Source organism: Bos indicus x Bos taurus, chromosome 20 (genome assembly GCF_003369695.1).
Source record: "Bos indicus x Bos taurus breed Angus x Brahman F1 hybrid chromosome 20, Bos_hybrid_MaternalHap_v2.0, whole genome shotgun sequence".
In the NCBI taxonomy this organism is placed as follows: Eukaryota; Metazoa; Chordata; class Mammalia; order Artiodactyla; family Bovidae; genus Bos; species Bos indicus x Bos taurus.
The window spans coordinates 39615911-39641848 of NC_040095.1; the positions used below are offsets into that span (position 1 = coordinate 39615911).

Consider the following 25938-nt stretch of genomic DNA (forward strand, 5'->3'; position numbering starts at 1 on the left):
GTCTAGCAGAATCTTGGACTTTATTTTTGGTAAATATATGGAGATCAGGAAAACCCTTTTACCTTAGAAGAGACTTCATCAAGTAGCCTTTTCCCAGTGAATCCTGGGTACAATTCTCCACAGCAATTACTTTGTACTTGGAATCAGGGGGCTCCTGATCAAGATATTTTGGGAAATAAGAGGAAACCTTGGAAACAACATGGTAAAGTATTGGATGCGTGAAGGATCGTCACAGCCAAGATGACTGATTAACAGCAGGTCTGGGTTCTGCTGCAGTGAGATCACCATGAGGTTTCATAAGTACACTTATTAATCTAGACAGAAAATGGGAGGGATGGTTAATATGATAGGTGACAAAAGTAACATAACCTTAGCTCCGATCAGTAGGGTGGTATGTTATAGGAGCCCTCTTCTAGATTGAGAAGGACAGCTTTTCTTCTCAGGCATCAGCTTTCCATGGGGTCTATTAACTTCACCCACCCACCCCCAACCTTGGCTAAATTTATCTATGGGGACACTGTATTCAAAGGGATTTCTGGGATTGGATTTAACTATGTCCAAATGGATGTCCTCTAACTTTAGGGCATCACACAGGCTCATTTTGTGCTTGCTAATTTGTATGGAAATCTCCAAGTGCTGTACACATTGAGTTAAATGAAAACTCAGGCCTTTAAAATGTATGCAGGTCCCTCATTTGGAATGGAAATTTGGAAGCTTCTTCAGTATTGTGGGAAAAATAGCTGATCTGCAGGGCAGAGGTCCAGGCTTTGGACAGGCCCAGGGGACAGCAGGGTTATGGCCCAAGTGGAAGCGGGGGAGGCAATGGAGGACAATCCGTGGTACCATTCCCAGGGGCATCATTCTGTCACTGAAGTGTGCTTCTTGTTGGGGAGGAAAGTGAATGTAAACAATGTCCCATAGCCTGGCATTTAGCCCTTTGCCCAGCTAAAACACAGCTGAAAACCTGTTTTGAGGTCAAGAAAATCTCTTTAAAGTATAGCCCAAGTGGGGAAAGGGGACCTAATATAAGCATATCCATGAACCCCATAATCATCAGATCAGATCAGATCAGTCGCTCAGTCGTGTCCGACTCTTTGTGACCCCATGAATCGCAGCACGTCAGGCCTCCCTGTCCAACACCAACTCCCAGAGTTCACTGAGACTCATGTCCATCGAGTCAGTGATGCCATCCAGCCATCTCATCCTCTGTCGTCCCCTTCTCCTCCTGCCCCCAATCCCTCCCAGCATCAGTCTTTTCCAATGAGTCAACTCTTTGCATGAGGTGGCCAAAGTACTGGAGTTTCAGCTTCAGCATCATTCCTTCCAAAGAAATCCCAGGGCTGATCTCCTTCAGAATGGACTGGTTGGATCTCCTTGCAGTCCAAGGGACTCTCAAGAGTCTTCTCCAACACCACAGTTCAAAAGCATCAATTCTTCGGCACTCAGCCTTCTTCACAGTCCAACTCTCACATCCATACATGACCACAGGAAAAACCATATCCTTGACTAGACGGACCTTTGTTGGCAAAGTAATGTCTCTGCTTTTGAATATGCTGTCTAGGTTGGTCATAACTTTCCTTCCAAGGAGTAAGCATCTTTTAATTTCATGGCTGCAGGCACCATCTGCAGTGATTTTGGAGCCCAGAAAAATAAAGTCTGACACTGTTTCCACTGTTTCCCCATCTATTTCCCATGAAGTGATGGGGCCGGATGCCATGATCTTCATTTTCTGAATGTTGAGCTTTAAGCCAACTTTTTCACTCTCCACTTTTACTTTCATCAAGAGGCTTTTTAGTTCCTCTTCACTTTCTGCCATAAGGGTGGTGTCATCTGCATATCTAAGGTTATTGATATTTCTCCTGGCAATCTTGATTCCAGCTTGTGTTTCATAATCATAAAACCATAGAATTCATTATTTTATTTATTTATTTATTTTTTAATTTTATTTTATTTTATTTATTTATTTATTTTTTGGGTTTCAAATATGTACTTTTTTATTTTTATTCCCCCAAAAAGCTGGAAAAAATAATTTTAAAAAGAAGTCCCATAAGATGTTCATGCTGCTCTTAGACCATATACTCACTCCTACTCCCAAGATCTAGATTCTGTACTTGGGAAGTGGTTTGGGACTCCTAATGGCAGCATTTCCTATTGATTGGCATTCTGTTTGATTCAGTTTCTTTTGTGTGTGTGTGTGTGTTCTTTTTTTTTTTTTTAATTAATTTTATTTTATTTTTAAACTTTACATAATTGTATTAGTTTTGCCAAATATCAAAATGAATCCACCACAGGTATACATGTGTTCCCCATCCTGAACCCCCATCCCTCCTCCCTCCCCACACCATCCCTCTGGGTCGTCCCAGTGCACCAGCCCCAAGCATCCAGTATCGTGCATTGAACCTGGACTGGCATCTCGTTTCATACATGATATTTTACATATTTCAATGCCATTCTCCCAAATCTTCCCACCCTCTCCCTCTCCCACAGAGTCCATAAGACTGTTCTATACGTCAGTGTCTCTTTTGCTGTCTCGTATACAGGGTTATCGTTACCATCTTTCTAAATTCCATATATATGCGTTAGTATACTGTATTGGTGTTTTTCCTTCTGGCTTACTTCACTCTGTATAATAGGCTCCAGTTTCATCCACCTCATTAGAACTGATTCAAATGTATTCTTTTTAATGGCTGAGTAATACTCCATTGTGTATATGTACCACAGCTTTCTTATCCATTCATCTGCTGATGGACATCTAGGTTGCTTCCATGTCCTGGCTATTATAAACAGTGCTGTGATGAACATTGGGGTACACGTGTCTCTTTCCCTTCTGGTTTCCTCAGTGTGTATGCCCAGCAGTGGGATTGCTGGATCATAAGGCAGTTCTATTTCCAGTTTTTTAAGGAATCTCCACACTGTTCTCCATAGTGGCTGTACTAGTTTGCATTCCCACCAACAGTGTAAGAGGGTTCCCTTTTCTCCACACCCTCTCCAGCATTTATTATTTGTAGACTTTTGGATTGCATATTTTATTTTTAAACTTTACATAATTGTATTAGTTTTGCCAAATATCAAAATGAATCCATCACAGGTATACATGTGCTCCCCATCCTGAACCCTCCTCCCTCCTCCCTCCCCATATCATCCCTCTGGGTCATCCCAGTGCATTAGCCCCAAGCATCCAGTATCGTGCATTGAACCTGGACTGGCATCTCGTTTCATACATGATATTTTACCTGTTTCAATGCCATTCTCCCAAATCTCCCCACCCTCTCCCTCTCCCACAGAGTCCATAAGACTGTTCCATACATCAGCGTCACTTTTGCTGTCTCGTACACAGGGTTATTGTTATCATCTTTCTAAATTCCATATATATGCGTTAGTATACTGTATTGGTGTTTTTCCTTCTGGCTTACTTCACTCTGTATAATAGGCTCCAGTTTCATCCACCTCATTAGAACTGATTCAAATGTATTCTTTTTAATGGCTGAGTAATACTCCATTGTGTAGAATTCATTATTTTAAAATTTATGGTAACCAAATAGTGGTGGCTTGAAGCTTACGTTTCCTTAGCAAAACCCTTTCTTCCCCTTGTTGTTCAGTTGCTGAGCCATGTCTGACTCTACAACTCATGGACTGCAGCCAGGTTCCTCTGCCCATGGGATTTCCCAGGCAAAGAAAACTGGAGTGGGTTGCCATTTCCTTCTCCAGGGGATCTTCCCAACCCAGTGATTGAACCTGCATCTCCTGCATTGTCAGGCAGGTTCTTTACCACTGAGCGACCAGGGAAGCCCTTTGCCCACCTTGGGCTTCCCAGATGGCATTAATGGTAATGAACTCGTCTGTGAGTGCAGAAGTAAGAGACACAGGTTTGATCCTTGGGTCCAGAGTATACAAATTAAGAAGAAGGAAAAAAAAAAAAAAACTTGCAGGAGGCCAATTTTAAATACCTAGAATCAGGGAGCATTAGACTGAAAGGATTTAATAACTTATCCATCTCACTTTGTGCTCTCAAGATGTAGGGCAACTATTTACTACCATCCTCATTCTTTTAAGAGGAAAATATTTTTCTAAAAGTCATTAGCCTTTTAATTTTATGTCAATTTTAACTTGTTCTCCTCAAAGAATCCCTCCCAGGGACTCTTCCATTATCTATGTTGAGCTCCTACATGAATTTCATGGCTTTTGAAAATTCAAGAGCACGTTATTTTTTAGGACCTTTCTACTTAAAATCTCTCTATACAAGAATCCCTCCTATTTTAATAGTTTTTGAAAGTTATATTAATGTATAAACCTGTGATATTCCTAAGACAGTGAGTTAGAACTAAAATATTCTCTATAAAATACCAACCAGTGCCGGGGACCAGCCCCGGCTGATCCAGGGTATTCGAAGGAGAGACGGCGTAGGCGAAGATCAGGAAACAATTGTTTAACTAAATGTTAATTAAGGATATAAAGAGTAATAGAATGAGGATAGCTCAGTGAAGAAATTCAGTGGAGAAAAGAGGCTGAAATAAGGATAGCTCAGTGAGGAAATTCAGTGTAGAAAAGAGGCTGAATAATTCAGCCAGAAGGTAAGAGAAAGAACGACATGGTGAGACCAAGTTTCAGTGAACAAGGCCCGCACTTTATTTTCCAAAGTAGTTTTTATACCTTAAGTTATGCATAGAGGATAATGGGGGAAGGGGTAGAGTCAGGCAGCAAGCCAGGCTTTCTTCCTGCAAACTTATCATATGCAAAAGCTTAGGTGATTTGCATCATCTTCTGGCCCGGAGGCCTGTTAACATTTTAAGACCTTTTCTTCAGAAAACTTATTTTTCTCTAAAGGTGATTGGTCAGGAGCCACCCTCCAAAAGCATTAGATAAAGTTGCATTCCTACAGAGCAAAGGTGTGGTGGGCTATAACAAGAAAAAGAATTAACTCAAGGGTCCCAGGTTACAAACATTAAAGCTACTACTCACACCAATTATATTAATCAATACACTGCCAGGGACACAGCAGGTAAGGGATATGGAAACTTAGCAGCAAACATTGGCCCAACAAGTGAAAATCCCTTCACCAATACAATTTCTAATCAATCTTTTAACTATTCAAAAGAATCTGTGTTTACACAGTTTAGAACATCTCCTGCCTCTCACAGTTGGGAGGCTCTGAACAATCACATGTGGCCGGAAAAACCTATTCAGGCAGGCTAGAGGATTTCCAAAGGAGTTTGTAGGTTAAACACTGTCACACCCAGGAATTATTAACTGGAGCTGTAAGCTAAGTTTTTTCAGAGAGGTAGTGGGGGACAGCCCCCCGTAAAGTCAGAGGTGTAGGTGAAAGCACAAAGCAGAAAGTAGGCAGACTCTGGTTTTGGGGGTAGATTGCTCGAGAATTTCCAGGGAGACTCCTGAGGCTTGATCCCGCCTTTGCGTATGCCAAGCCTCCTTCCTCATGACCTTTGCCAGAGGCGGAGCTCGCTCCCCGCAAACCAGCCCTGCCTAAAGATCTTCAGGGGCTCCCATAAGATAGAGTGGAGGTCCTGACCTTGGTGCTCCAGGACTCACCATCTGGCCTGGCTCATCCTTGGACCTCAGTCACTCCCAAGCAGAAACTCTCCCAATGACCCACTTCCCAGCCGGTCTCATGACTGTGTATTTATATTTGGTTTCTTCCGCCTGAGCTGCTGTTTCTCCCTCCCTACCCAGCCAGACCCAACTCCAAAATGCCCCTGTTTGTGCCATCTCTCAAGTCTTTCCCTCTGCACTCCAACCCACTCTGGGCAGAATCGATCATTTGCCGCAATTCCAGAGTACACTAGATAACCCTGTATTTTGGACTCATCACATAACACCAGGTTGACGACCCAGAATGTCTATCCAGAGGGACTTTGGTAGGGCAATCTGGCTGCTGAGGTAAGAGATGGGGGATGGTGATAAAGGACTGTTTTCAAGCTCCTTTTACACAGCAGGTACACTTAGATTGATGAGTATAGTCACACTGAGTACTGAAATATAGCCAATTGTTCATAGCATAGACTACTATTCAAAGCTGGGGCCTTAATCAGTCATTTCTCTCCAACCCTAAGGAGAGGCACAGTGTTACTTAGTATCAGACACAGCAGAGGGCAAGTCAACTTGGCTGACAGTTACTGATTTCGCTTCATTAAATAAAGCATTCTTTGCCAGATTTTCAGTCTTTGTAGTGAAGTTAGTTGTGTTTCCAAATATCTTTTTATCACCTTTTGCCTTCTTTCTTGTTGGCCCATCTACTTGGTGAGAGCATTTACCTAAAGAATACTGATGGTATCTTTCAGGTACTGAGACAACTTATATTCCATTTTCTGCATAAATGTAATCATTAAGCAAACTAGATTTACACTGCTTTTATTCTCAGCCTTGACAACACCCCTCCAAGCATGGCATGAATTTAATAGAGGAAGCAATGTTGTTCCTTTAACATTTCAGAATTCCAAATTGATACCAATGTAATACATAATAGATACAAATTTAATTCGCCTGCAATGCAGGAGACCCTAGTTCAACTCCTGGGTTGGGAAGATTCACTGGAGAAGGGGTGGCCTACCACTCCAGTATTCTTGAGCATCTCTTGTGGGTCAGCTGGTAAAGAATCCACCTGCAATGAGGGAAGCCTGGGTTCGATTCCTGGATTGGGAAGATCCTCTGGAGAAGGGAAAGGCCACCCACTCTAGTATTCTGGCCTGGAGAATTCCATGGACTGTATAGTCCATGGGGTCGCAAAGAGTCAGACATGACTAAACAACTTTCTCTTCACATATTTAATGCATAATTGATATAACAATAATACAAATGGAATACAGATGAGGTTTCTTGTCTATGCAATGTAAATCTAATAATTATTTGAATAGACATGGGAAATTTCACTCTTAAGTAGGCACATTTCTAGCTTCTATCATGTATCTATCTCCTGGGTTCATTTGTTCTAGAAGCATGGGGCAGAGGAAAGATAAAACTATGGATTAAAATAAATGATTAAAAAAGGAAGATAAAACGTTCTTAGGGATTTTCCCTACTGTGGTGAAAAACATAGGAAAATACTTTAAAGCAAAATTTTCAGTTTTAAAGAATGAGCTCTACCATGAGTCTTTTATGAGCAAGCCAAGTTTACCTGCTTCAAGGAGACCCCAGTGAAAAGTCAACCATATTAAGCAAAGTCTGTGTTTTTGAAATTATGATAGCCAATGTTAACTTGATGTCTTCTGTGTGCTTGGCATTTGGCTGGGGGATTTCACAGCTGTTTTACTTCATTTGATCCTAGTAACAACCGCCAGCAAGGATTTTACTAGTTCCATTTTTCTGATCAAGAAGCTGAGGCTTTGGAGAAGTTATAGAGCTCGTCCAGAGTGTGAGGGTGCCAGCGATGGGGAGGTGCCTGGCACGGCAGGGTCCCCTGACCAGACTGGGAAGGGCTGGTATGTCAGGGCCAGTGTCGGCAGGTGACGTACCTTCTTTACCTGCTTCTCAGGTTGTGGAGACAGCATTTGGGTGGGGCAGAAAAACTCAATGACTCAGCTTATTCCATAAACTCTGGTTGTGTTCATTTCCTCCAACCTGACTTTGGGTCAAGATAGACCTGGATTGTCATTTTGGTCCTGCTGGGATAGATCCCTGCGAATTAGAAAGAACTGCACTTTTCTCGCATGTCCTGCAGCCCCAGGGTCCCATAACAAAGGCGGTTTTCAATCATCTCTTCTGCATCTTGTTGCTATATACAACTGCCCACTACGCAGTACCTGGTCCTTCCCTGCAGAAAAGAAAATCAACCCAGGAAGGCAATCTCCAGCTCTCCTTTATGCAAAGGATTCAAAACTGATTCCCAAAACCAGCTGTTTTCAGGCATAGATAAGGGGGTTCTTTTGTTCCTGACTCAATATCAAAGGGAAGATTTAAAAAAACAAAAGTGAATCTTCAAAAGCAAAGGTTGTCTGAAATTATGAGACGTTGTGAGGCACTGCCAGCTATAATTTCTCCTTCTCTTCTCCCCACAGACTTTCAGAAAGTGTTGGTTCCCTGCATCGGATTAAAGGGTCTGTACTTTATGGGGTATTTGCTGTTTGGCCTAGGAACGGGATTCATCGGGCTCTTCCCGAATGTCTACTCCACCCTGGCCATGTGCACCTTGTTTGGCGTGATGTCCAGCACCCTGTACACAGTACCCTTTACCCTCATCGCTGTGTATCACCATGAGGAGCAGGTTTGTGGTCCAACCCCAGTGCTGAGTGACGTCTGGAGCCCCCTGGGAAGGCGGGGGAGTTGGGGGGGAGTACTTGGGAAAGTGTAGAGCAGAGCTGGAAAATATGGGTTCTTGAAACTGCATCACTAAAATGTCCAGCCAGATGCTACGATGGCCTGGCCAAGGCATGACCACGTTCCCAGCCCACCCTCTCCTCCTTACTCTGAAGCCCAGTGCACTTGGGAGCAGTCAGACAGGCACCATTACTCCCACTTGTCAGATTGGAAAAGGGAGGGTTGGTAATGCTGAGAAGCCAGCCCACAATCACACAGAGACAAAGCAGCGGAAACTTTGGGCTTCTGACATGTGCCATGTACCTGCAGTCATTTCTGGGTGCCACAGCGAGGGCCCTGGCCCTCAACCACTACAGAGGTTCGGTGCCATTTCTGGGAGTTACTGGTTGAGCAATATTTTCCTTGGAAATGGGGTTTTAGTAAGTCACGCCCTGTGTGCAGGGAGGAAAGCTGGTGGCAGCTGGTTAACTCTCTAGCTGCCTCAAGGGAGGCCCACCCCATCTCCGTTTCCATCTGGGAATTCAAGCCAGAGGGCAAGACTCCACGTGGCCCTAAAAAAGCATTAGGTTGGGAATTTCTGCTCTAAAATTACCACCTTTTCTTATCAAAATATGCAACTGTCCCCCTGAAAATAGGCTTACATTTCCCCAAATGTAAAAGCTAAAGAGAACAATTATCTTATTCATCCCAGCAGGAAACTGCAAAAACACTGAACGCATGTCCATGTGACTAGAACACTGGCCTTCTTTTTTATCATTTGATCTGGCAAGCGCAGTGGGGCAGGGTTGCACTAGGTGTTAAAACCTTTAAACAAGAGTTGTAGCTGTCCTTACCCCTGGGAGACATTGTCACTAATGTTTCAATGCATGGCAGGCACTTAGCTGCTAGAGATACAGCTGGCATTGAGAACCGCCCCTCCAAGACAGAGTTGTATGATACTAGGCCCCAAACACTGGAGAAGGCAATGGGAACCCACTCCAGTACTCTTGCCTGGAAAATCCCATGGATGGAGGAGCCTGGTAGGCTGCAGTCCATGGGGTCGCTGAGGGTTGGACACAACTGAGCGACTTCACTTTCACTTTTCACTTTCATGAATTGGAGAGGGAAATGGCAACCCACTCCAGTGTTCTTGCCTGGAGAATCCCGGTGATGGGGAAGCCTGATGGGCTGCCGTCTGTGGGGTTGCACAGAGTTGGACATGACTGAAGCGATTTAGCAGCAGCAGCAGCAGCAGGCCCCAAACACAGAGGCTATGGACTCAGAAGAACCTGGATTCAAATCGTCCCTCCCCCATTTGGCAGCTATGGGACACTGGGGAGTCATAAAGTGGAAAAAATAGTCATTCAGTTGTATCCAGTTCTTTGTGACCCCATGAACTGTAGCCCGCTAGGCTTCTCTGTCCATGGAATTCTCCAGGCAGGAATACTGGAGTGGGTTGCCATTCCCTTTTCCAGGGGATCTTCCTGACTCAGGGATCGAACCTGGGTCTGTTGCATTATAGGCGGATTCTTTACCGTCTTCGTCACCAGGGAAGCCCAGAGATCTTCTCCATTTATTTACTAAGTGTCACTCAAAATGAGTTCACTTTTAGATGGGAACTACAATGACATGGTTCAGCAGCCACAATGATGTGCACGCGTGAATCAAATGGCACCTGCCTACCTCACCCTTCACGCTTTCCCTATTTCCCCAACCCCCTACCCCAGGCCCCTACAGGTAACCATTTTCTTCAGATTTTTGTCTGTCTTTCTAGTATTTTTGAATGAAAATCTAGCAATTACAAATTGCATTTTCTCATTTTCCTTTTCTTATTCAAAGGATACTATGCATTTTCCTGCACAATGATTTTTTTAAATTTAATAGTGTAGGAATTATCGTTCAGACTCATAGAGCCTTAGTTTTCTAATCAAATGGGAATGATACACCCGCCTTATAGAATTGTTGGAAAATTAAATGAAATGAGATAGTATAGGTAATCTGCTTATCATAATGCCCCTGGCACCTTGCAAAGACTCAAAAAATGGTAGGTAGTAGTAGTATTGTTATTATGAGGTTAACGATAATAATATGGGCCTCCCTGATGGCTCAGATGGTAAAAAAAAAAAAAAAGTCTACCTGCAATGAAGGTTACTGGGGTTCAATCCCTGAGTCAGGAAGATCCCCTGGAGAAGGGAATGGCTACCCACTCCAGTATTCTTGCCTGGAGAATCCTCATGGACAGAGGAGCCTGGCCGGCTGCAGTCCATGGGGTCGCAGAGAACCAGACATGACTGAGGGGCTAACACTTAGGGGCTTCCCTGGTGTCACCATGTGCCTCTGGAAAGGTGGTAAGCATGAATGAAATAACGTAAGTGAAAGAGCCTTGCTCAAGCCCTAGCACGTATATGATACCTGACAAATGGCAATGCTATCAGCCAATTCAGACCAAATGTCAAATAGTAATTAAACATTAATCTACTAACCAAACAACAACCCTATTTTAAAAGGTTGAATTGCTTTTTTATGTTGCCTCACCTAACATATATCTGTGATTCAACATCCTCCTGAAAGTGTTTGAACTTTCAACTCTAAGGAAGGGATGAAAAGGGATATTTATTGTTCCTAATCCACTGTATTTATTGAATGCTTGCTGCTAAGTCGTTTCAGTCGTGTCCGACTCTGTGCGACCCCATAGACGGCAGCCCACCAGGCTCCGCCATCCCTGGGATTCTCCAGGCAAGAACACTGGAGTGGGTTGCCATTTCCTTCTCCAATGCATGAAAGTGAAAAGTGAAAGTGAAGTTGCTCAGTTGTGTCCGACTCTTGGCGACCCCATGGACTGCAGCCCACCAGGCTCCTCTGTCCATGGGATTTTCCAGGCAAGAGTACTGGAGTGGGTTGCCATTGCCTTCTCCATTGAATGCTTAGGAAGAGAGAATTTTGTGTTCTTAATCATTTAACTCTCATAGTTAATATTCAAGATTTTGTGGCAGGTAGGGGAAAGGCAGGGGGTGGAGCTTGAATCAAATAGCAGGGTCCTAAGGTTGTGTTGGAACATGTTTGTGTGCTGTGACTACGTTGGCATTGCAACAGCAGAGTTGTGTGTTTGTAACCACAGCTGCAAGTATCTGTTATCTGGCTTTCTAAAGAACAAGTTTGCTTGCTGACTCTGCCCTATGGAACAGTTGGCATAGATCAAATGCTGTCCCTGTTCTTGCCTTGCAGAAGCAACGGGCCCTGGGTGGGGGCCCGGATGGCAGCAGCAGAGGGCAGGGCCTGGACTGCGCTGCCCTCACGAGCATGGTGCAGCTGGCTCAGATCCTGGTTGGAGGTGGCCTGGGCCTTCTGGTCAACACGGCCGGCAGCGTCGTCGTCGTCGTGATCACGGCCTCTGCGGTGGCGCTGATCGGCTGTTGCTTTGTGGCTCTCTTTGTTAGATATGTGGATTAGGTCAATAAAGAGACATGGTCCCTACTTTCAGACACAGTGGCACATGCAGCATGAAATCAGTCTTTATCTAGCTCTGCGTGTTTTGTATCTGCCCTTTGGATGCCACGTATTATGACTTCAACTGCAGTTGCTGCTGCTGCTGCTAAGTCGCTTCAGTCGTGTCCGACTCTATGCGTAACTACCCCTTATTCCCAGCCAGCTCTGTCCACATCAGTCTCAGTATTTCAAGCATGACTTGTCTTAGGACAGACTGGGTCATGCCTCCATTCGCTGGTGGCAAAGGGCGAGTATGGTGACAGCACCTCCTTGCAACTTTCTCCCTGAGTCACTGCAGTGGAATGGGGAGGCAGGGTCTGTTTTCCACAGGGCATTTTAGGCCTTGATGAAACCTGAGACGCCGACTAACACACACTTGTGATGCTGGAATTTATCCTGTGATGTGATTTTTTAATTTTTATTTTTTAACTAGGGGTCCATATATAGACAGGAAGGTTATATTTTTCATCCAATGCATCATTATGCAAAATAAGGCTGGTGATTTGAGGTATTAATTCATTCATGTTCAATTCATATTTAACTCACTCATAATTAATTCATGTTAATTTATACTATCCCTACAAGTCTGCTTGAACATCTCATGCTAGAGGATTTCCCACTTAGAAACAGCTCATCTTGTTGATATAGTAAAAATCTTTCTCTCTAGCCTGCACTTTTGTTCCAGCCCCTGGAGTCTCAATGGAAGCCTTTCAAAGAACTGCCTCCCATTTCTCCTGTGATCCTCTCTTCTCCAAGTGAAGCAGCATTTCTCAGCCGTACCCCTTGAAGTTCATGATGGCAACATGGTTTAACAGAAAGACCGTGAACTTTAGAGCTGGGCTGGTTTGGGATCCTGGCTTTGCTGCTCCCCAGCAAGCTACAGAACCTCAAAAGCTGCACTTGTTCCTCTGTACATTTGGGGTAATATTGAGTTAGCCAAAAAGTTCATTTGAGATTTCTGTAACATCTTGTGGAAAAAACTGAGGGAACTTTATGACCCACCCAATACTTCCTACCGCAGAGAGTGGTGACCATTTGTAATACCTAAGCCGTACAGAGTGCTTACCACCATTCTCAGCATTTTACCCATGTTAACACAGCAATCTTGGGAGAACCTGCTGCTACTGATCTCCATTTTCTAGATGAGGAAACAGAGGCACAGAGGTTTATAGTTCTCATCTGAAGCTACACAGCTCCGAAGTGGCAGAGCTGGGCTTTGAACGCAGGCACTTGGGCTCTGCTGTTTCCTATAAGAGCAGCACTCAGCCTGGAGGCTGGCTGCTGGTCTGCACTTGATACATGACAACCATCGTCGTTATTTTTTAAAGATTCACCGTCCTGCTTCCTCAGGCCTAGATCTCCCCATCACCTGTCCTTCATAAGTGTTTTCTATATAATTCAAGATGTGCCTGAGTGGTGCAGAATGATTTGCCCACATGTTTCTCCAAGTTAAAACATGCTATATGGTTCCTTCTCCTGCCTCATCTTAGAGCTGGTTGTGTAATCGCTGCCTCAGATGAATTTGTAGATTATGGAGACCTCCCATGCTGGAAGGAAATTTGGAGACACAAAATGAGCTGCTTTTAGAACAAGGACATGGGGATTCAGGCTGTTGTCTGGCTTCCTGGTGCATAGCAGAATGGAGGGTTCGGTAGCGTGGCCAGGAGCCTGCAGTGTAGGCTCATTTGGGGAAGGGGTACTGCAAAGGAGAACTGTGCTCAGGAGTTCTTTGGGTTCCCTTTCACAAAACCTCTGGGGGAATGAGGGGTGCAGGTCCACTCCTAACGTTTGCATTTGCAGGGCCTGGGGGAGAGACCGCTGATGAAGGCCCCTCCCTCCCTTTCCCACCCTTAGCCCAGTCCAGCACTGTGAGGGCCCCTGTGGGCACCTTGACACCTGCACGTCCATAGCCTTCCCAACTCCCCACCCTTTACCACAACTGCAAACAGTCACCCTCAGCCTCCCCTCACACCTAAGGGTGCACAGACTCAGCGGTGTCTACCACCTTCAAAAGGAAAGGACCCACGAAGCCCTTAGAGACTCAGAGCCATTTAGATGGGGAATTCGACGTCTTGCACACCAAAGCATAGCCTGGGGGGTGGAGGTGTGGGGCTCAGGCTCCAGGCAGCTCCATAGATTCCTTGCTATGTGGGAAGGGGTACAGGTGGGAGTGGAGGATTGAGCAGCACTCTCTAGTAGGGGACCCGGGGTGGGGGTCCTGGCTGCCCAGGTCTGATGGCTCCAGGCTGCAGTTCTCTTGGTTGCCTCCCTTTTAAGAGCCTGATCTCTGTGCTCTTGGGTTGTAGCAGGGGGAGTGCTAGGGTGTGGGGTGGTATTTCTGGGGTACCCCTGTGGATCTGAACTCTTCTAGCTGTGTAGGGTGGGGCAGGAGAGGAAGGAGGGCAAGCCTTACACCAAAGTGGTCACTCCTTCCTTTCCCTGCCCACACTTGCCACCTGCAGAACACACACAGCTTCCTCATTCAGCACCAGGTTCTCTGGGTTCCCACAGTTTATCCCATTTTCTCCAGATTAATTTTTTTCCAGACTGAGCTGAGCTTTCTTCTCAGACCTCAGTGTGCTGTGGCTCCACTGACCAACCTCTGAGCCTTGTCTCCCTCCTGTTCACAGTGGCACTTATTTTCTGTCCAATCCAGGCCCCCTGCCTTCTATCAGTGTGTGTGTGTGTGTGTGTGTGTGTGTGTGTGTGTGTGTGTGTGTTTGCGCACGCGCGCGCGCGTTTGTGCTGTTGCTTCAGTCGTATCCAACTCTTTGTGACCCCATGGACTGTAGCCCTCCAGGCTCCTCTGTCCATGGGATTCTCTAGGCAAGGATACTGGAGTGGTTGCCATGCGTTCCTCCAGGGGATATTCCCCACCAAGGGATCGAACCCCATGTCTTTTGTGTCTCCCGCATTGGCGGGCGGATTCTTTACCGCTAGCGCCACCTATTGGAATGAAAGTGAAAAGAAAAGTGAAAGTGAAGTCGCTCAGTGGTGTCATATTCTTTGTGACCCCATGAACTGTATCTCGCCAGACTCCTCCTCCGCCCATGGGATTTTCCAGGCAAGAATACTGGAGTTGGTTGCCATTTCCTTCCCCAGGGGATCTTCCCGTCCCAGGGATCGAACCCTGGTCTCAAGCACCGCAGGCAGACTCTTTACCATCTGAGCCACCAGGGACGCCCACTATTAGAATATACACTCACAAATGAAATTATTACATTCACCAGCAAAAAGATCCCATCTTCCCCAGTCTTCCTTCCTCCTTTTCCCCCTCATGTTATCCATCCAAGAGCAGCAAGGTCATGACTGACTTAGAAGAGGACCCAGGGAGGACACCTGCTCCCAATCCCACACAGGACCCCTGCCCTGGGCCTAGGATGAGAATGAGCCAGTGCTCTCAGGGCCTCACATGACACAGGAAAGGAAAGGAAAGGAAAGGAAAGTGAAGTCACTCAGTCGTGCCCGACTCTTTGAGACCCCATGGACTGTAGCTTAGCAGGCTCCTCTGTCCATGGGATTGTCCAGGCAAGAGTACTGGAGTGGGTTGCCATTTCCTTCCCCAGGGGGATCTTCCTGACCCAGGGATCAAACCTGGGTCTCCCTCATTGCAGGCAGACGCTTTACCATCTGAGCCACCAGGGAAGTTTTTCCACATGACACAGCACACAGCCTTAATAAAGAAACAGCATCCGGCCACCTCTCCTGCCTCACCTACCTGTTCTTGACCTCTGCAACATTTGGAAATGGAATTATTTGCTGATTTCAGTGTGTATCTTCTGATCATTTCTCCAAGCACTGCTCTGCTGATTAAAGATTTTGAAATGAATGACTGGGTGGGCTGAAAGGGTGACCTGCAACTGAGAGCCGTCTTCCCTGGACCCCCAAGGAAGTCAAGAGTAGTCATCTGTGGCCAACCACAGGGCATGGTCTTCATTACAAGTGAAACTCTTTTCAGATGGAACACTGGGTGGGCTATGGGATGGAAAAGGGAGCTAGAGCACACACTCTCTGTCTCTCTCTCTCTCTCTCTTTCTCACACACACACACACACACACACACACACACTCACACTTAAGTGATACTTTACTCCTTGAACTCAACTTCATTGAGATTTGAATGAGCAGATAGAATCCAATTTTAAAAGACTTTAACCACCTTAAAGACTTTTAAAGGCTTTTAATCTACCAGGGCTTCCCTGGTAGCTCAGCTGGTAAAGAATCCACCTGCAATGTGGGAGACCTGGGTTTGATCCCTGGGTTGGGAAATCTCCTGGAGAAGGGAAAGGTTCTCACTCCAGTGTTCTGTCCTGGAGCATTCTATGGACTGTATAGTCCATGGGATCGCAAAGAGTTGGACACAACTGAGCAGCTTTCACACTCTCTTAACCACCTTTGGGAACTTAAGTACTTGTTCTTAGTATACCAATTACATATCCCCTCTGGGACAAAATTGTCCTGTTCCCAGACAAATAAAGCAAGTGCAGGGACATTTACATTCTTCCTAGAAATCCCAGTAAATCCTGCAGGAGAAAGGGAGGCCACACTGCTTTGCTTCTCCCTCCATGCACCTGGCCTTCCAACCTCAAAACCTTTGATCACTGAATTTCCCCAGCTTCAAATGCCCTAGCTATGCACCTACTCTCTGTCTCAATTGCCAGATTGCCCATCTAAATTGTACTCATATTCCTAAGAAAGTGACGTGAAAGTGAAAGTCGTTCAGTCATGCGCAACTCTTTGTGACCCCATGGACTATATACAGTCCATGGAATTCTCCAGGCTAGAATACTGAAGAGGGTAGCCTTTCCCTTCTCCAGGGGATCTTCCCAACCCAGGGATCAAACCCAGGTCTCCCACACTGCAGGCAGATTCTTTACCAGCTGAGCCACAAGAGAAGCCCATATTTGTAGGTCCATCTCAAATACTGCTTTGTCCAGGAAGTCTCTGATTCCCCAACAGAATCAAGTTCTCCATCCCTGTGTTCCTGTAAACAGCACTTCTTTTAGCCCTTACTATGATATTCAAAAGCAAGAAGATCAAACCAATCAATCCTAAAGGAAATCAACCTTGCATATTCATTGTAAGGACTGATGCTGAAGCTCCAATACTTTGGCCACCAGATGTGAAGAGCTGATTCATTGGAAAAGACCCTGATGCTGGGAAAGGAGGAGAAGGGGATGACAGAGGATGAGATGGTTGGATGGCATCGCCGACTCAATGGACATAAGTTTGAGCAAACTCAGGGAGATAGTGAAGGACACAGAGGCCTGGAATGCTGCAGTTCATGGGATCAAAAAGAGTCCGACACAACGTAGTGACTGAACAGCAACAACATGACATTTAACTTACTATCCCATGACTCATTTGCCTCATGTACATGGTACTGTCCCTTTCTAAATGTCAGGAATGTGTATGTAACCCCAAAACTCAACACAGAGCTAGGCACACAACAAGCATTCAAAAAAAAAATTGATGATCTCAACTGGATTTGACCATTTCCTTGTTGATGCTTTTGTCCTTGTGTAGATAGGAGTTTTGGTCTTGGCTCCCTCTAGCCATGTTCTCAGAAGTCCACAGATGTGGGTGGGGACAAGGTGACTCTTTTCATAGAGTTCTTTCCTGAAGTCCTTGCCCCCACCCCTTCTGTTTTTCTAGTGCCCATCATATCAGAAGTACACACTTCAACATACTTTCCAAAAAACCTTGGGCAACCCACACATTGTTTATTATTAAATTCAAAACAGCAAGTTGCTTAATAAAGAGAATATCTCAGTAAGTGTCTAATATCAGTGTAACACAGAGATACACTACCATGCTACTATTTGTTCTTTGTAGGTGTTTACTTGTTCACTTACTTTATATTTTGGAGACTTGGGATTATAATTCAATGTTTATTAGCCCACTGGTTCTCAGTATCAATAAGTTTTCATCCTAAATGGCAAAGAGAGGCTAATTTGACTACTTAGCATTATTCTGTTTTCTAAAAAAGCTACCTCCTTCAAGCCTGCTCAGGATTGAGGAGGTCAAACAGCTTTTGTGTTTGTGGCAGGGTCTTAATTTTTGCACTGTGTGTGTTACATAAAGCGGGACATGAACGCTGGAGCTGAGGAGTTCACATTTTGAACCTTAAATCTCAGACAGTCCTGGGAATTTCCAACAAAATCACAAAGTAATTTATGGTTCAAGAGGCTACAGAAGCAGACATGCTTGTATAGTGATGATTTATGCTATGAAGATAAGCACACCAGTAGGTGCCCACATTGCCTGTTTGTGATCTCAAACTAGGTCGCCAAAGAGAAAAACAGTAGCACCTCTGTCAAAACTGGCAGCTGGATGGGTAGATCATTCCATCCCGCCCTCTGAGCAGCCTCAAGAAAGGACTATACTGCTGTGACCAGAACAGAATTGTCATGAGAAAGGTGTCACCCTTCAGAAGGTCCCGTTAGACTGGGGGTTATGGAAAAATTCATCATGTGTGTCAACGTGCTGAACACTCTTTAGAATGAATGGAACTTGGTTAAGGTAGAGTCCTATGGGAATTCTGATTCTTGCCTTCTCTCCTCAGTGTTATGAGCAATAAGAAACCCCACACCTGAAATCCTGGTAATTCACCCAGAACAGACTCTCCCTACTCTTTCCCCTTCAGCACAGAGTTTACTTGAGTCTCCCATTCCCCTTCCTACCCCACAACTCCTCTGGAAAGATCAGACTCCGGCTTCCGGGAATTTGGTTTTCAGGAACCACGTTTCTACAGCATCTCTTAATCTTGTATCTAAGCCTATAAGAAACGCGGCCGACTCATTCTTCTACTTGCTGGTCTAGAGCCTCAATCAAACACGCATTCCGATTCCCAAAGAGTGAGAGGGTGAGGCTGCAGAAAAGTCTCTACTCCCAGTGGCGTGTCTCCTCAGACCTGTTCAAATTGCTCCTGGGCACAGCTCACCTGCAGTGCACGGACCCGACCCGAGCGGACACAGTGTCTCCAGGCACCCGCAGGGCTCTCAAGGGAATCCAGACGCCCAGCTTCCAGCGCAGGGCGCACTCACTTGCTGTTGGAATACCAAGCGAGCACGTGCCCCGCCCGGCTTCTCCTTGAGAATCCCAGGGACGGGGGAGCCTGGTGGGCTTCCTTCTATGGGGTCGCCCAGAGTCGGACACGACTGAAGCGACTTAGCAGCAGCAGCAGCCTGAAGTCTCCCTCTTCAGCCTCTGTAACCTCACTGAGTCCGCTCACTCTCGCAGGGAAGCCACTCCCCGGCAAAGAGCTCTAGTACACGCGAGCGTTTTGGTTCCGGGGACCCTTGGGCGGTGCAGAGTCCCAGTTCGGCTCCGGGTGTGCGCACGCTCCCGGACCCAAAAGATAAACCATACGCCTCACGGGAGGTGGCTCTCTCTCGGTGCATTTCTCCCGCGGGCGGAACAAGATTGTCACGTCTTTCTTTCAACTCCGAAAAAGTTTCCGGGTCCCATACTTTAGGCCTGCCCGCAGCCAAGTAGCAGATCAGACCTTCGCGCCGCGGCTGTCCCAGAACCAGAGCGCAAAGGTTTTGAGGGTGGCTCCCCCGGCTGCGTGCACCTTGAGGACTTTTTCAAGAGCTGCCCCCCAAAAGTTTCTGTAATACATGCGCTCAACTGTCTGCGCACCATTTGGTTGAGGCCACTTCCTCGACCCCGAATTGCTCTGCATTCAGGATGCCTTTCTCCTCCTTCTGGGCGCCCTACACTGCCCAGCCTACACTACAAAGCCTAAGATGAGGAAGGGGGTGCGTGTAGAGAGAAGGGGAACGGAGGCTGATGGCTTGGGCCTGTAAGGTTGAGCTCGGCCCCTTTGCCAGCTTCGTCTCTCCACTTGGGTTCTCAGCCTCCCCTCTCCGGAGGAGGTCCCCAACCTCTTCTTAGGCTGCTCCTTTGTGCTCCTCTCCATCCTGCTCCCTCCTAAACTCTTGATCCGGAGGTCCCCCTAGTATCCCTTCACCTGCTCTGCTCTTTTCCGTCCAGGAAAAAGCGCTTTGCAGTTTGCGTGCATCCTGGGCTTCGGCCCGCGTCAGTAGACCGAGCTGCTGGGCAGCAGGTCATAGCGCCCGCCGCTGTAGACCACCACGCCAGGCGGGTAGTAGAGCAGGTCGGGCTCTGCGGCTTGGTGGAGAGGCGCCAGGGCCTGCAGTCCCTGGTCCTCCGGCTCGGGCTTGGTGGTGGCGGTGAAAGGGCGCATGCTGGTGAGAGAAGGCGACGCGATGCGCCACAGTAGGTTCTTGAGCGCTTTGCGGAACTCGCGGCGTACGAGGCAGTAGAGGATGGGATTGAGACAGCTGTTGGAGTGCGCCAGGCACACGCTCACGGGGAACGCGTACACCTGGCACAGGAAGTACTCTTGGCTGAAGGGCACCGCGTTGAACTTGATGAGGATGCTCCAGGTGGTGAGCGCCTGGTTGGGCAGCCAACACAAGAAGAAGGACAGGACCACGATGGTCACTGATTTGGTGACCTTGGAGCGTCTCCGAGCGCTGGCTCCGGCCAGGCCTCCCCCGGCCGCTGAGGCTCCTCCTTCGGTCCCTGCCACGCGGTGGTCGGAGATGAAGCGCACCAGCAGCAGGTAGCACAGGCTGATGATGCCTAGCGGCAGCACGAAGCCCAACAGCACCTTCTGCAAGTGGTAGAGGCCCAGCCAGAACTGCCTGTCGCGGCCCAGCAAGCTGTCAGGGAAGCGCACCAGGCACAGCTCCTCCCCCATCACCTTGACCGTGGTGGAGAAGATGGCGTTGGGCAGCGAGGCCAGCGCGGCGGAGGCCCAGATCATCGCGCACAGTGCTTTGACGGAGAAGCAGCAGCTGTCCTCCAGGCTCCGGCCGCAGCAGTCGCCCCGGCCGTACCCTCGGGTCCGGTGGCTCTTAAGAGCCGAGGCCACCGAGTGGTAGCGTGCCACGCTCATGGAGGTGAGAAAGAAAACGCTGGCATACATGTTCATGGACGTCACTATGGATACGATCTTACACATGGCCTTGCCGAAGGGCCATTTGAAGTCAAGGGCGTTTTCCACGGCCCAGAAGGGCAGAGTGAGCACGAACTGGAAGTCCGTCAGTGCCAGGTTGGTCACGAAGAGGTTGATGGAGGACTTGCGCCAGCCCTGCTTGCTCTTCATCAGGTAGAGCACCAGCAGGTTGCCGGTCAGCCCCAGCGCGCAAACCACCCAGTACACCACGCTGACGAGGATGCGCACCCGGGCCTCGGGGTCCGCGCTCTCCGCCCCGCCGCCGCTCGGGGGGTGCCCCGGCGCCGCGCCGTCCGGCAACTCCAGCCCCAGCTCCCACCACAAGTCCTGGAGCTGCAGCGACGCGTTGCCGCTGAAGTTGGCCGCCTGCAGAAGGTCCGGGATCCGATCGAAGAGTTCTGTGAGCTCGTCCCCGCCAGCCGCCTTATTCATGGTGGCTGGCGCGGCTGCCGCGGCCACCTGCCCGCGCTGGTGCCTCTAGGTCATGTTTCGGGAGATAGCTCCTAAGGGGAGTCCGGCTCTCCCGGGGTTCCGGCGCACGCGGGGGCTTGCAAAGTAGCTGTGGAAGAGAGCGCCTAGGAACCGGGCGCCAGGCGCGTCCCCGGCGCGCGGAGCTTGGCCTTGGGCGTGAAAATGGGCGCCGAACGTCGGTTCTGGAGGGGTATTCGAGAGTAGAGACACACAGCTCCCAAGGCGAGCGAACGGCGTCGAAAGGTTGTCCGGCCAAGGCTGGAGTCTGCGGGTCTCTACTGTAAAATCTCAGATTTTTTGCCCCCAGCGTTTCCCGCTGGCACTAGCGCGTTCCCTCCCTGCAGCTCCAGACCGCTCCTGGGGGCCCCCTCTTTCCCTTTCAAATACCTTTGCAGGTTTCCTCCGCAGCTGCTCCGACGAGGTTTCCGAAGAGAGTTCAGTCTACCTCGCTGAGACTCTGGAGGGCTTTCGATGCCGGCCTCGCTGCCTCGCTGCCTCGCATCTCCGTCTCTCCGCTGCTGTCGACTCGCAGTGAGTTGCCAGCCGCGTTGCCGCGAGTTGTATTTCCACCCGCACAGCCGAGGCTGCGGGCTCCCGAAGAGCATGCGTAACCCTAGCGCCAGGAGAGGGGGCGCTTTCCGAGGTGCTGAACTTCGTCGCACGCGCCGAGCCGCGGGGCCAGTCTCCCTTTTCAGTTTCAAAAGGTCGTAAAGTCCTTTATTTCCCTCTGTTGCTGGAGAAAGTCGGCTTTGATTTGCGATCGCTTTTCCTTCCTCATCCCCCAACATAATTATGAGAATTTTTTCTTTCTCAGTTCCAAATGCACAATCTTCTGCCCATTTTTCTTTTTTAAAAGCAACGATAGTTGTCTCTTTTCATGCCCATACATTAAATCAGATGGTGGGCTCTTACTGAATACCCAAACGCCAGCTCCACTTCCCCTTACTAATAGCTGACTGTAATTGGCGTCTGTGGTTGTCAGGATTTTCAAAGCGTCTTCACGTAACAGAACTCTGGGTTCAGGTGTTGGTATCTGCTTTGGTGTATTCTGAGAACTGAAGCTAAGCAGAACATGTAATTAATTGGTGCGCTAACCTCACAGGCATTAGATGCTTAGCTCTTAGCCCACAGCTCTTCAATAGATTGTTTACTCACATTCAACCACACTCTCTTTAATCTGATGCAGTTGGAAAAGAGGTTTTCATAGGGCTGTTTTTTGGCACCAGTACCCACACTACTATTATAATCAGAACTCTTAACCAGGTGTTGTTTGCTTGTTTGTTTGCTTCAAACCAATGGAAGTAAATTTTAAGGACTCTTCTAAGTTCCTTTGGGCAAAAGGAATCAATATAAACCATTTGAGTCACTTCTTAAATTGCAGTTTAAGTGCCAGATCAACTGCTCTGGAGTAAAATGTACGCTTCTTATGAAACACTTAAGAAATTTGAAATGTTTTCCTCATTGTGCTGGACTAAACGGAAACAAAAGTATATTAAATGTAATTGTCCTCACTCTTGCAGAGCGCCTGACTTTACTTACAGAGACAAAAAGGTAATGACTTTAAAGCAGAGGAGATGGAAAAGCATACTGAAAAACAAACAAACAAACCACGGTATAGCTCGGTTGGTAAACAATCTGCCTGCAATGCAGGAGACTCCGGTTCGATTCCTGTGTCGGGAAGCTCTCCTGGAGAAGGGAAAGGCTACCCACTCCAGCATTCTGGCCTGGAGAATTCCATGGATTGTATAGTTCATGGGGTCGCAAAGAGTCGAAGACAACGGAGGGACTTGCACTTCACTTCATGCAAAATTAAGAAGAGAAAAGGAAACATCATGATTCCAAAATCGGAGCACAGTTCCAGAGAACACCTTCACTATCGTCTCGGTATTGCTCTGTTTACCCGCTAGGGGGCGCGAGAGTTTTAATAAAAACAAGTGTTAGTCGTTCATTTGTGTCCGACTCTGCATGGACTGTAGCAACTCTATGGACTGTAGCCCGCCAGGCTTCTCTGTCCAGGGGATTTCCCAGGCAAGAATACTGGCGTGGGTTGCCATTCCCTTCTCCAGGGGATCTTTTCGAACCAGGGATCGAACCTGCGGCTCTTGTATCTTCTACATTGCGGCCGGATTCTTTACCACTAAGCCACCAAGGAAAACAGAAACAAAGGCAAACCACTTCCTTTGAGAAGCTGTAATCTGAAGAAGCTCAGCCCTTCTCTGAACCAATATAACACACAAGTTGCTTCTGTGCACACCTCTTATCCCTGCGTAAGTAGCCTCTTCTTCAAGCTCAGTTCTCACTCCAATTTTTACTAGCTTTTTCTCCATCAAATTTTTATTTCTCCTTTAGTTAAAAAAGTTTAAAAATATTTCAAGGTGCTGTTGAAAAACAAGGAAGCCTGGGATATACCCTGAAAGCCCTTTGCCTCAGTTTCCTCCTGTGTACATGGGAGGAATTGTGGTTTTCAAATATTCTGAGGATAAGTACTGAGCAGGTGACATCTGAGTCGGGGGTGGTGGCGGGGGGAAGCTTCCTAAAATGTAAGTTGCAGCTCTCCTCCCAGCCCCATGTGGTCACAGAGATTCTGATTCAACGAATCAGAGTTGGAATTGGAGTTGGAAAGGGGCCTAACAGTCTATACTTTAAACATTCTTCTAGGTGATTCTAATTTCCCCCCAAATTTGGGAACATTTGGATTAATTTTTATTCGTTCTCTAAGCTCTCCATGTGCAAACATTTAAGTCCCAAAGAAATCTTAATTTTCAATGTTGGTTGATCCTAGGATTGGAAGCAAAGAAAGAAAAGGGGGTCTTGCTGAATTCCTTAATAATCACATTTAGACCCAATAATGACATTTCCTTCATTGTAGGATGAGGGGACCATGTGCTCCTGAGATCTGCCAGGCCTTAAGTACTTGGCGGCCAAGACAGACTGAGGCCCCAGGAGAGGCTATTCCCAAGTGCGACTCCCAGAGAATGCTGCTGGAGTGCTTCTGAGCCTACAATTCTCTTCATTTCCAAATCTATGTTCTCTGAAAGTGAAGTACAAGTTGTGTGCAGGAATTTATAGTATCACTTAAGGAAGTCTGTGTTATGGAAGCAAGATGGTCTTTTTTCAAATAAGTTCTTTTTCAGTATGACCTTAAGATATTTTAGGCTGTATTTCTTAAAATCATGAGCCATGTTTTTCTCAGACAGCATCTAATATATTCAAAGAGAGAGGCGTATCAGTTATGGTCAAATATCATTTAGGTATACTGTTAAAATATTACCAAAATCTTACCATAAAAATTCCTAATGGAAAATTTGGAAAACTGACAAATTTTCAAAGGGTATGTAGATTTATAAGGATCAACCCTGTGGAAAAATTAAAAGAGGGGCTTTTTTAGTTGTCTGTTTTTAATAAACCAGCTATGATTCCTTCCCTTGCCCCATGAGTCTAATTGTTAAGTTTTATTGCTGTGGATCCACTCATGGCAATCTGTTTTCCCAAGTTAGTGTCTTTGCTAAAAAATGTTCTTCTGAAAGTTCTTCCTCTATTCTCTTCTCTCTCTTCCCCAAATTCAATGTATTTCGATGTTACCTGTACTGCTTAAAATTACTAGTAAAAGGCTACTGTTTTTTGGGATTTTTTTCTGAATTCTCTAAGAAATAGGTATTGATCCTTTCCCCTCTTGAGTATCATTGAGCCCTCTATCAGCACATCTCTTAAGGCATGCCTTTGATCAAGGAGTGCTGTGGCTCTTTCTGAATATTTCAAGTGTCAGTCTTGCAGAGCAGGATGTATATTGCTGCTGTCTGCCCTTAGTGCTGAGCCTAGGATTTTCACATGTATGAGCACAGAACACATTTATAGATTGGACTCTGCATTCAGATGCAATCTTCCTACTAAGGCAGTGCCTTTAAAAAATAACTTGAAGTTTTTCTGTTTTTTTTTTTTTTCGAAGTTTTTCTTAACTATCCACTCCTATAGAGTATCCAAGTCCAACTCCAGGACAATTGATTTATTTAAAATATGTTTCATTTTTTCCTACACTATGTGAGTGTGAATATATCCCCAAATTTTCTCTATCTTAAGAGTATTAATGAATGTGTTGTCAATGAGGTGCATGTGTGTGTGCTCAGTTGTGACTCTTTGGGCCCCCCATGGACTGTAGCCCATCAGGCTCCTCTGTCCATGGAATTTTTTCAGCCAAGAATACAACCCAGGGATCGAACCCCTGTCTCCTGTGTGTCCTGCACTGCAGGCAGATTCTTTACCCGCTGAGCCACTGGGGGAAGCCTAAGCTTTACCTCCAGCTATAAAGCCACCTGCATACTAAAGCCACTTAAAAATATTGATGCTGAGGACTTCCCTGGTGGTCCAGTGGTTAAGAATCCACCTGCCAATGCAGGGGACATGGGTTCGATCCCTGGTCTGGGAAGCAACTAAGCCCACGCTTAGGTTCACAACTACTGAGACCACGTGCCACAATTACTGAAACTCTTGCACCTAGACCCGTGGTCCACAGCAAGAGAAGCCAAGGCAGTGAGAAGCCCTTGCACCACAACAGAGAGCAGCCCCCACTTGCCACGACTAGAGAAAGCCTGCACACAGCAATGAAGACCTAAAGCAGCCAAAAATAAATAAATAAAATTAATTTAAAAATATTGATGCTGAGTGCTGACCTTACACCAATAAAATGGGAATCATTTGTTAAGAGCAAGATCTGTAGTTCTATACGGCTTATTATTTAAAAATTGCAGC

General features: G+C 46.8%; 2 protein-coding genes across 3 annotated transcripts in view; one reads left to right on the forward strand and one right to left on the reverse strand.

Moving 5' to 3' along the window:
• Positions 1-11739, forward strand: part of SLC45A2 (solute carrier family 45 member 2) — a 38673-nt gene extending 26934 nt beyond the window's left edge. For both annotated transcript variants that reach the window (XM_027520328.1, XM_027520327.1), the window contains exons 6-7: positions 8010-8215; positions 11473-11739. In XM_027520328.1, the coding sequence (XP_027376129.1) occupies positions 8010-8215; positions 11473-11697 (431 nt within the window). In that variant the 3' untranslated portion in view covers positions 11698-11739. The remainder of the gene's footprint in view (positions 1-8009; positions 8216-11472) is intronic.
• A 5695-nt stretch (positions 11740-17434) lies between these two features.
• Positions 17435-21179, reverse strand: RXFP3 (relaxin family peptide receptor 3). Its single transcript, XM_027520454.1, has one exon. It carries the CDS (start codon positions 21151-21153, stop codon positions 19777-19779), a length of 1377 nt encoding a protein of 458 aa, XP_027376255.1. The 5' UTR covers positions 21154-21179; the 3' UTR covers positions 17435-19776.
• Positions 21180-25938: the final 4759 nt, after the last annotated feature.

Excerpts from the sequence above, each read along its gene's own strand:
- RXFP3 (XM_027520454.1), bottom strand. The coding sequence starts at position 21,153 with ATGAATAAGGCGGCTGGCGGGGACGAGCTCACAGAACTCTTCGATCGG.